Source organism: Euprymna scolopes, chromosome 2 (genome assembly GCF_053919585.1).
Source record: "Euprymna scolopes isolate OS-2025 chromosome 2, ASM5391958v1, whole genome shotgun sequence".
Taxonomy (NCBI): Eukaryota; Metazoa; Mollusca; class Cephalopoda; order Sepiida; family Sepiolidae; genus Euprymna; species Euprymna scolopes.
The window spans coordinates 161824091-161836215 of record NC_136483.1 but is presented as its reverse complement, the minus strand read 5'-3'; the positions used below and the strand labels follow the sequence as shown (position 1 = coordinate 161836215).

The window sequence follows — 12125 nt, the reverse complement described above, 5'->3', positions numbered from 1 at the left end:
CAAATATTACTGCATTATTATATAAAAAAACATTTTTATGGTTTCACGATATAAGGATCAGCCATATTTGTTTTTGACATGAAACGTAAACAAAAGGGAGCTAACTCATCATTCGCATTTCCCTCTCATAAGAAATACAATCGAAATATTGAATTTAAATTAAGATCAATGGCATTTATTTAATTATCATGTCGAACTTAGTAACATATTCAAAAATTACCAAAAATTATGAGTTAGAGAATTAATTATTAATAAAACGAGTTTTCTAAGAGGTTTCGGGAATTGGAATAAGACATATCGGATTTATCTCCCCTGTTACCTGCGAACAGGTTTGCCAATTTAGCGGGTTTCCCACTAGATCTAGAGAGTTCGTTTGGAATCTAGCGAGTAAATTTCGGATCTAGCAGTCAGCGTTTTTTTTTTCTCTAAAATCTGGAGATTTCGTTTTGAAGAAATTCAAACCGGGGGGGGGGGGGTGCAAACAAACATTAATTAGTTTATACACAGCTAACAGGTCAAGACAAGGCTAAAAAAAGTTCAGTGTTTTAATATTCAACAATAAATTTTGCCAAGTATGTGTGAAGTTAACACTTCCAAATAGATAAAGGGTTCAGGACATACCAATAAGAGAAAATACAAATTTGGGAGAGTCAATGATAAAAATCTGAAAATAGGATCCCTAACTTGTAGTCTTGTGGCCCTGTTTGTTTCATTTTTTTATTGCCAAGAAAAAAAAAAAATGTTAATTCAGGTTTATATCATTTTTTAGCTAGCATTTTTTTAATTCTTTATTTTTAGCCAAATTATTTTTTTAAATAGGATTTTAAAAGTTAAATTGGGTTTGTTTTACTATACACATAGCTTCGAAAAAAATTGTTAAAAAACAAACATAACAAATAAACGTTAAAGGTAAGATAAGTTACTCTTCTACTTATATGGACAAGTTTTAGTCCTGTTGAAACTGAAAATAATCCTGACGACTTATCAGAATATCTTAAATTTTAATGGTAAAAAGTAATTTATTAATACTGTAACTAACTTGTGCTAATCATTTAGAAAAAAAAAAAAGAAAACAAATGATTAAAATAAATCGTTAATGAATTACATTGTTTTTTAGCATTTGAATTCTTAAATATAAACAACATTAATATGACAAATAATTTAAATAACATTAATTAAGGGTAAGGTATATTGAAGCGGTTTACTCCCCAATATTACCAACTAATTTTGTCTCTTTTTTTCAGTTATGATATAGCAAATTAATTGCCTTATTATTTTGTTGTCTGATTTTTGCAATTTCTTAAAAATGTTTATTTTTCATTATAGGAGGGAAATGTGCATTTCTCTCCTAATAATTACTTAAATAAAGACAAAGCCAAACGACATTGCTTTTAACAAAACGATAATAAAGGGTTTATTTCAAAAAGGCTGTATCCCAAACTGGAGAGAAACAAAGAAAGTGTAAATGTCTGTTTGAAGGTGTCGGCTGCCATCAGACTGCAGTTGGCAACAAGTAGCAGTGGGAGGAGTGAGTGAGAGAAGAAGTCTGTATAGGTCGCTTGCTGGCATTCCAGGGTTGCCAGACTAAAATAAATGTTTGAAGCCAAATTTTTCAGGAAAAAAGACCAAATTCAAAAGCGAAGCCACATTTCTTGATAAAAAGAAGCCCCCCCCCAAAAAAAAAGAAGCCAAATTGAAAATTAAAGAAAAATTGACTATATTGAAGTGTTTAAACAGTTTTTTCTGTATTAGTTTTGTCGTGTTTTCTTGGCAAAAACGTTACCTATGAAATTGAAACTGAAAAATATGTTAATTTAACCAATTTAACCTTGATAATCGTTGTTAGAATATCCACCCCAAATACTATAAACTAACAAAAAATTGGGGGGGGGGGGGGCAGTGTTGGTCGGATAGAATTAGATTTGTTCCTCAAGCATTCGTACAAATTTGGCGACCACTGATTTTAAGTGCGTAATAAAGGTCTTTATATCTCGATAACTACTTATATCTACCAAATATAAATGAGATTTTCTTAATCAGCATAGTCGAAAACCTAAAAAGGTCGGCATTTAAAAAAAAAAAGTGTGGAGGTGGAGCTAAGGTAAAATTTTACCTATAAAAAAAAACATAAACAGTGTCGATAAAGAGTCCGGAAAAGAGAAGTAAACAAAATACTACACAGGAAGTATAATTTGTCTAAAATCAAACATGACAGCTAATGTCCATTTTGTGAGGGGGGGGGGGAGTGTCAAAGTATTTGCCTCAAATGTAACCTTGATAATCGTTATCAAGATACCCACCCACAAATACTATAAAGCAACAAAAAAATTGGGGGATGACAGTGTAAAAAAAAAAACCTCCAAAATCGAAAAATAAAAAATGATACCCGTACATATTTTTTCAAGGTTTCTTTTTATTGGGGGAGGGAGCGATAGTAGCGTGTTGTTAATGTGTGCATAGGTAAGTTTAAGGTTATTAGTATTTCATTTTCTGTTTATGAGAGGTTATGTTTGTATTTGGTTTATTTTTTAAAACGATTGCCTCTTGTATCACCATATTTGAAAAGTTCTGGAGCATTTGTCTATGTATTAAGAGGTAGATTCCAGAATAATCGAATTGTCAGCTCTCAACCAATGAGAATGGGTGGAATTTGAGAAGGGAGAATTTATTATTTTTGAATCGGGAAATGAAAAGATTATGCTATGTCTATGAATTTATGATCCAGTTATGAGAGGTGCAAGCACAATATCTGTAGAAGCTGAATTTTTCCTCCCAGTTTTGACTGAGGGTGGTAGAAGGACTTATTATTTAGGGGGGAAATAGGAACTACTTCCTCTAAAGATGCTGCGATTGTGATGGTGTTGTTTCTAGGAGGAAATGTAGGATTTTATGATAATGACTAAATGTGTCGAAAATGTGGTTCTAAAGTTACATAAGATAGTGGCTAATAGTCAAGACAATAAATTTGTATGTGTCATCTGCTGTTGCAAACCTACAGTACTTTCATATTTTCACCTGTGTATTTTTATGGATAGGCACCAGGATAACATTAAAAAGTTTATCAAATTAAAATTAAATTGTATATATATTCTAAAGTAGATGAGGACCTCAGCTATCCCTCCTAAAGATGCGATTCTAAGTTTTTCAAATGATTACGTGTGAACATCCCGAAAAAAAATATTTTATAATTAGTTTTGCATATAAATTAAACATAAAATGATCCTCCATTTTCGGACCATCATAACTTTTTAGGGTAGGTAACTTTTTTCTATCTTTAGTCTGACTGGCAAAATCGTAAAACCAAATGAAAGCGCCTTAAAAAGTAAAAAGCACAGAATTTATCTCCCATAGCAAAAATATGCTCCAGTTTAGAAGAATTTTTCTTTCACTGACCAAGGACAGACTAAATAAAGTATAATATCAGAACAAGTACTACACTTTAATGCAAGCATTGATTATAATTTTTTTTAAGATTATGACATAATTAATGCTTTGGAAGTAACATCTATTTAGTATTATATATGAAATCTGAAAAAACACTTAAAATGAATAAATATGCTAGTATAATCGACAGATTTCTAAGATGGCATCAGTATTGAAAGGTAATTGGTTATTAGCTGAGACTCCACAACTACTTTTAAACATATGATTTATTTTTAATTTACCAAGTTATGTTTTCCCTTTATACATTGCATCCAAGATTTTCATAAACTGATGAGAGTTTTATCTATATCTTTCACTCCTGCTATTTTTTCCACATTTAATCAATTTTACAATTTTTGCTAGTGCCAATTTTTCCATGCCATTTTTATTGATACAGTTTGTACATAAGTTCCTATTTGTCTACTCTTTTTGTTTACCATATTCTTAGAGAAGAATTATTTCAGTCGCCACAATACCAAATTTACTCATGGAGGGGGGGGTATCAACTTAAAATATCTCTAAAATATTGATAAATTTAATTTTAGTCATAACTCTAAAAGTAGATTTTGTTTCCAAGAAAATCTATGCATCATTATTAAGATATAAATGTATCTATTAATCCAAGATAGTTAGAAAATCTATAATTATTGATTTTTAATGAAACTTTCGGACTTACTCAGGAAAAAGTATATAATTATTTTTAAACATTTCTTTTTAAATACAACTTTAAATAGCTATTTGAGAGATAGTTTAATAGTTATAAGTTTTCAAATTTCCATAAATTGTTTTAATTAATTTCAAAGTACTAGGTTTAAAGAATTTCAAACAGAAAACACAAACATTAATAATTTCAGAGTAGATATACTCAGTGACTGAGTGACCTGACCAGACAGAGCCAAGCACTAAAAAAAGTCTTCAAAACGGTTTCATACTCAACTGAACTCTCTGAGAGGTTCCATATAAACGTTTAGTAAGTAAGTGTGAAAACAAATTAAAACAATAGATGTGAGATTCCTTCAGTGTGTGGGGGAGGGACTAAGTCTTTAGAAAAAGATATTTTTTCTGATATGACAAATGTTAGCTGATGATTCCAGGGCTGTTTTTCTCATCCAATTCCATGAATCGAAAAACAAAGCCAACATTTCAAAAACCTACAAGTTTTGACATCCAAACTACTTTTTAAATTACTTAATTACGACTTTTTCTTTAATAATTACAATTAAAAAATATTTATATAAAATGATCAGAAAAAGGCCAAGTTTGAAAAAAGGCCAAATAGAAATTTTGAAGCCCAAACTGCTTTTAAAAAGGCCCAATTCGTGAAATTTAGCCTTTAAAAAAAAGCCAACCTGGCAACCAAAGGGCTAAAAATAGTCCTTAAGGGGACAGTTCAAATCAATGCGCCCTGTCAATGATTGGTCAGTGTGGCTGAATCACTTTGGCACCGGGCATTAATCCGCTTATAGTAAATAGTTTGTTAACTGCTATAAATTTGTTTTCTGGGGTTTTGTGGATGTAATCGTTCTGCATTATAATTGAATACAAAAATGCATTTTAAGTAAAAAAAAAAAAAAAAAAAAAAAAAACACTATTGTCTAATTTCCTGTTGAAATTAATAAAAATAACTTCAATAATTCTGAAAAATGATCGAGTAGAACACTACAATTACAAGAAAAAAAACATCTGTCGAAAAAATGCAGTTTTATGTTTCTTTTATTGCAGTCAATACCAACTGAATTATTTCCCTTGTTTTCACTTGACTTTCGCTTTTAAAAGTAGAAAATTGTGCATCGATAATAACGATTTTTTTGTTTATTTTAGTAAAAAAAAAATGCTCAAATAGAAGATCTAAGACTTTTAGATCTTCTATTTAAGCATTTCTTTTCTTTTTTGTCATTTTTGGAATTTTTACTAATTTCGACATGACATGTAATTAGGTAATAATGCTTTTACTTAAAATGTATTTTTTGAGTTTTAGATATTCAAGTATAATGCACACGCATTGTTGATTTTTTTGTTGTTATTTTTATTATGCAAATATTTATTTGAATTGTATTTTGCCGACAATTTCTTCAGTGATATTGTGATCTTAAATTTGTAATTTAATTTTTTATAAAAATTGTGATTTCATGATTTGTTTCTTAAACAAAACCTCCCACTAACCCTAACTCCAAATAGCAACACATTAATATATGTGAAAAACTAATATTTATTTGCAAAAGTCAGACACATTAATATTCGCAAAATGAAAAATAAAACAGACAAATTCATATCTGCACAGTGCACATATTTCCATAATTAATATTTTATCCTGTTACTGCTGTGAAAAAAGTAACTGATACAATTTGACAATCATTTTGAGAGCTAATTAAAAAATTGAAATTTTTTATCTAAATTCTGTAAATTAGAATTTACAATTTATTATTCAACAAGGAATATATTTTTAAACTTATAATTTATTGAATGTGTGTGTGTGAGAGAGAGAGACAGACAGACAGACAGAGGGAGTTTCCGTTCTGTCTCCACTTGGATCATCCGACCACTCTGTTGTATCAATTAAGATAAAAATGAAATGTAAAAAGTTTTCAGACGTACCTCTCCATCATACAGTATATCGATACTCTATGGCAGATTGGGATAGCTTCCGTACATTTATATCAGATCTACCTCTGCGTTCCATGTTTAAAAGGATGTGTCCTCTATAGTATCAGACCTGACAGAATGGTATTGACCGTTTCAGACCTTCGAAAAAGTTCCAGCAAAAAACCTAACAGCCAGTCGTGGTTCTCTCCAGAATGTGCTGCTGCCGCCATTGCGCACAGAAATCACTTTTTCCACTACTTCAAACATAATAGATGTACTGAAACTAAAGCTGCTTTCAGAACTGCCAGCAACCATCGTAATAAAGTACGCAAGAGAGTTATATGCTCAGTCCATCAATTCCAAAGTAGCTAAGCAACAGCTTGGTTCCCACCAGTTTTGGCAAATAGCAAACAGAATCCTGAACAGAAACGTGTGCTCTATCCCAACTATCATCAATGGACCTGAGGTAATCTCATTAGCATCAGGCAAAGCCAAACCCTTTGCCAAGAACTTTGCAGCTAATTCTACCTTTTGCGACAATGGCCACTAATCCCCAATATTTTTTTCTGTTTCAGAAAACACGCTATATGATATACAAATATCAATATGTGATGTTGCCAAGCTAATCAAAAACCTTGATTCCAGTAAAGCAACCAGCCCAATTATAGTACTCAAAAACTTCAACCAGAACTAGTGCCCATACATACGAAACTGTTTAAACGTTGTCTTAAAGAGAATTGCTTCCCATCACCCTGGAAAATCTCATCAGTATGCCCTGTATTTAAGAATTCAGGTGATCGCTCATCTCCCTCTCAGTACAGGCCAACAAGTCTCCTGTGCAACATGAGTAAGTTGCTGGAATCTGTGTTAAATAGAGAAGTAATCAACCATCTCAGCAAAAATAACCTTCTTAGTGACACACAATATGGTTCTGCTAGATCTACAGCAGATGTGCTTACAGTTTTATCTCATAGGATTAGCGAATCTCTCAACGGAGGCAACCTTTCTAGGGCAATTGCTCTTGAGATATCAAAAGCCTTTGATAGGATATGGCATAAAGGTTTACTTCACAAGATCACCAGCTATGGTATAGCTGGAAATGTCTTCTCAATTATCAAATCATTTCTCTCTGATAGGTTCATAAGAGTAGTAGTTGATGGGCAGAAATCAGAAGCTCACAGTATTGATGCTAGAGTCCCTCAGGGTTGCAGCCTGGGCCCTACTATCTTCCTGATTTACATTAATGATCTTTCAAATCACATCCTTACATCATTTGTAGACATTTATGCTGATGACACTACCATCTACGTTATCACATGTAAGACCATAAATGAACAAGTTCTCTTCGATTCTCTCGCCTCTGATCTTGAGCACATGGTACAATGGGGAAAGGAGTGGCTGATTACTTTTAATGCATCTAAAACCAAGCTTCTATCTTTACATCATCAACGCTCTGATCCCCATCTGGCATCAATTGAAATGAATGGCTCTCGTCTTGGGGAGGCCTCATATTTTGACAAGCTTCTGGGCTTGACCTTTACTCCTGATCTGAAATGGAACACGTACATCAAATCTGTTGCCAAAGCCACTGGAAAAATGGTGGGATCCTTTTATCAGTCCAGTAGATCGATCATTGTTGATGCAATTCTCTATCTATATAAGAGCTAAGTTCGTCCAAGGATAGAGTACTGTTGCCACATCTGGACAGGGGCTGCTAGAAAGAACTTACCATGTCTTGATATGTAAAAAAAAAAAATATATGGTTTTTATGCAGAATACTAATTTCACTGAAATAATAACGTTATTATTTATTATTTAGAAACCTATTCTTAACGTGGGGGAATGGGCTTTTTTTGTTAACTATTCTGAACTTTTACCTAACAATTTAATAAACAAAAGATACAGTAAAAATTGAATTTAACTTTAAATTCATGTTTAAAAAGCATGCTCCGTACTCTGCATAGCGACTAAATCTAGTGTTTCTTTTTTCTTTTTGAGATTTTTTTGTTAATCTAGTGGGTTTTCAAAATCTCTGTTACCAAAAGTAAAAAATCTAGCGATTTTCTGGAGATTTTATGTCCCCAATCTAGCGGGGTTTGGAAATCTCAGTTGGCAACACTGCCTGCGAACTCCTCGGTTTATTATTTAAGTAAACTTGCAATTACTTTGAAAACTATTTCGATTAATAATTAACTTTATACCTTATCGTTTTTCGTCATTTTTTGATATTATCGTTTTTTTTTTTGTTTTTTTTTTTACAAAGGCATCACCACATTATCAAGGTCCAGAGGCCACTCAAGGATAAGGGTTAAAGAGTGTACAGTAGAAATTGGTCAATATAGTAATCATTAGTAATGAAAATTTGGTAAATTTAATAACTTATATGGAACGGCTCATCAAGAACTTATTTACTTTAGACTTGAACACAACCATATTGTAGTCAGTCGGAAAGCAGGAAAACGGAAGACAATTCCACAGGCATGCAGTTCTAAGAAAGAAGCTTTGTTCATGGAATCTACGTTTAGGTTTAGGCACAGATAAAGAGTGGGGGAAATTATTGATAGTGTTTACAGCTAGACGAGTGTTTCTTGTGAAAGTTTGGCGAGGGGGGACCATAGATTGAAGCTCAGTTGAACACTTTCCATGAAAATAACGATACATCAGAGACAAACTCGCAACATCTCTTCTGTGAGATAGAGGTTGCAAGGAGGAGAAAAGGACATCTCCTACGAGGCTACGAAGTCTATTTTGAACTCTATCAAGGCAGGACAAGTCCTTTCTAGCAGCTCCTGCCCAGATGTGGCAACAGTATTCCATCCTTGGACGTACCTGGCTCTTATATAGGTAGAGAATAGCATCAGCAGTGAGATATCTACTGGATTTATCTGATTTCGATTTTTGTTTCAATACCAAAGGAGCGCCGAAACCCATTCAATAAATGCACCAGTAGTACGGTGTGAAAATGTTTTCATTAGTATTATTTCATTTTCAATTTGTGAGCGATTATCGATGGTCCAAATGGCTGTAACAGAATTGTCAGTTTTTCTGTTCTAACGGACTTAACACTACTTTTATTTCAAAGTAAATAAACGCTTTAAAATAAGTTAGAAGTAACACATATACACGCAAAAATAAATCTTATCCTGGTAGGTAGACGAGTAACTTATCTGGCCTTTGGTAACATTTGTAGTATATTTTTTTTCATCCCTGGTTTATTGGTTGTTTTTTTTTGTATATAAAAAAAGCTATTTTTTTTTTAATGTCAGAGTTTAATCTAAAATTATACCTCAACTTTTACGTTCACTTAAACGATTGTGCATTTTTATGTATAACCATCAGTACAAACACTAAAAATCAAAATAGTTGATTTAAAACTTGTCGATTATTAGTCGATGTTGCCCAGGAAACTTCTTACTTTCAGTTTTGTTGCACCCCCCCCCCACATTTTTTTTTGTTTTTCCTTTTTGGTTAATGAATTTCAATTTGACAGTTTAAATATGTCCAAATTTGTTTCAAATTTTGAAAGATTTTGGAAGAATCCACTTTTTTTTTTTTTTTTTAAATATTAAAAGATTAAAATGGCTGACTTGTTTTCGAGAAAACCAAAGTGCCAAAGTGGTGGATTTAATTTAGTAGCTATTTTTATGGAATTATATATATATATATATATATATATATATATATATATATATATATAAAGCGTTTAAATTTATGCTATTACATTTGATTTGGAATTACTTACTGACCGTAATGGAATAATAACGTTAGAAATCCATTCTTAACATTGAGAAAGTGGGCGTTTAATATTATTATATTTTCTGCACGAGCTGTCGACTAAGCAAAGAAAGCACCCTTTCACCTAACAATCAAATAAACAAAAGATAACAAAACTTGAATTTAACATGAAAAACGGGGCTTCTACACTATTGGGACGAGATTTTGTAGTCGATAAATGGAGTTTTCAGATTTAAAAAAATGATTTCAACTGATTTTTTTTGTCAATTCTAATAAGTTACAATGGTAGCTTCCAAATTATCCAGTCAAAATTACCTGAATATTAATGAATTATTCAAAAAAAAAAAAAAACATTAATCGTGTTAACAGGTGAAAAATTGCGGCTATCTTGATTAAATCGAAATGGAAAATTACCTCCCTTTTGAAATTTTCTGTGTCTTACGATCATTTTATCAAATTCTATTTTATATTTTCTTTAATAAATAATTTTCTATCTTATCGATTTTCGCAATTTTTGGATATAATCATCTTAATACGAGGAATACGTAGATAATATTGTTTTCATGTGAAATTCAGTTCCGATTTCCGAAATTTCGTCCCAATAGTGTAGAAGTGCCTGAAAATACACACACTACTGTCACACACACACACACACATATATATATAGTAAGGTCTGTATTCTGCTTAAGTACAATTTTTTTTATAAATAATTAATCAAGAGTAAAAAAAAAAGGTAAAACTATACAAACACCGTGACAGCGAATTACCCCTACCCCTAACCCTAACCCCTAACCCTAACCCTAACCCTAATCCTAACCCTAACCCTAAACCTAACCCTAACCCCAACCCTAAACCCTAACCCTAACCCTAACCCTAACGCTGTCACGGTGTTTGTATAATAATACCAAAAAATAAATAAATAAATAAAAAACGGAAATACAGAAATAAATAATTACGGTGTACGTAGCCGTCACGGAATGAAGATGTGTTCCAAAAATCACATATATTAATCGAGTAGTTTTATTTTAACAGAGAAAATTAAATTTTATAAGTAAAAAGGCACCGTCACGTCGTCATCTAGGAAAAGAAAAAAGAAAAGAAAAAAAACTAGGGCAGGTAAGTCCAGAACAATCCAAACTTGCGAGATCAACCTAGTAATGCTAACGATTACACATCAATCGCTTTAAGCCGTTTAAAAATGATTTTCTCTACAAAAAATAAAACTGATTGATCAATTTACGCGATTTTTGGAATATGTCACTTTTTGGTTCAATGATGGGTACGTACACCATAAAGATTTCTTGGAACCAAATATGTAAAACGTGCAAGCAAGTCACGTAGCGGCGAGAAACGCATACACAGGGATAGTCACAATTTTAGGTCTAATATATAATAAAAACAATATTAAATAGAAATTTTAGAAGATCATTTAAAAATTACAATATAAATTTTAAAAAAATAACAATAATAAAACGGAGATGATGAAATGAAAAGAAAAGGAATGAATAATGGATTATTGTTGTGCCATTTTTAAAAGCCTGTCATCGCCGTGTGTAGAAAAAAAAGGTACGAATAACCATGTGGTTAGCTTACCATTCTGCATGAAAATCAACGACTACTAATTTTGTTCCAGCATTGGCCAACTCGGTTTGAAACTGAGAATCCTCCGTAAGAATTTTTACCATCTTTTACGGTGAACCAGGCGAATATATCAAGAAATAAGACACACTGATTTTTTTTTCTCAAATGTGTCGTTATAATTTTTTTGTATTTTGTTATTTTTTTACCTCCTTATCTTTTATACGACGGTGATTTACCTTTCAAAGGGAGATAACTTAGACCTGCATTTTATTTTTTTCATAATTACACGTGTGAATTATTTGTTTGATTTTATCTAAACTTAAGACACGCATTACAGTAGAGTATCTCTTTAGTCTCTTGAGCATTGACATTGCATTGAGGATGGGAAGAGGTTAGCGATTAGTCTCTCTCTCTCTCTCTCTCTCTCTCTATATATATATATATATATAGAGCTTTTTTATATATATATATATATATATATATATATATATATATATATATATATATATATTGTTTTTAAAATATAATTATCCACTGACACGTGTTTCGTCATCTACGACTCATCAGAGATGACGAAACACGTGTCAGTGGATAATTATATTTTAAAAACAATATATATAACGCTCTCCCCATGTGGGGGTACCAAATTGGTTAAAGGGAAAATTATTCCCAACTCGCATTTAGGTAAAAATGCACTTTCGTAAATATTTAATTCATATTTTTTATCTTCCACCTGACTATCCATTCATGTGTAATCACCTTTTTCTTTACCATATTCCCTCTGCTTAACTTATTTTGTTTTC

At 31.8% G+C, this 12125-nt stretch overlaps 1 protein-coding gene across 1 annotated transcript in view; it reads right to left on the bottom strand.

The window, feature by feature from the left end:
• The window catches only part of LOC145298029 (thioredoxin-like protein 1), a 49834-nt gene extending 38296 nt beyond the window's left edge, over positions 1-11538 (bottom strand). Inside the window, exon 1 of the mRNA XM_080144291.1 lies at positions 11335-11538. Coding sequence (XP_080000417.1) covers positions 11335-11426 — 92 coding nt within the window. The 5' untranslated portion in view covers positions 11427-11538. The remainder of the gene's footprint in view (positions 1-11334) is intronic.
• Positions 11539-12125: the final 587 nt, after the last annotated feature.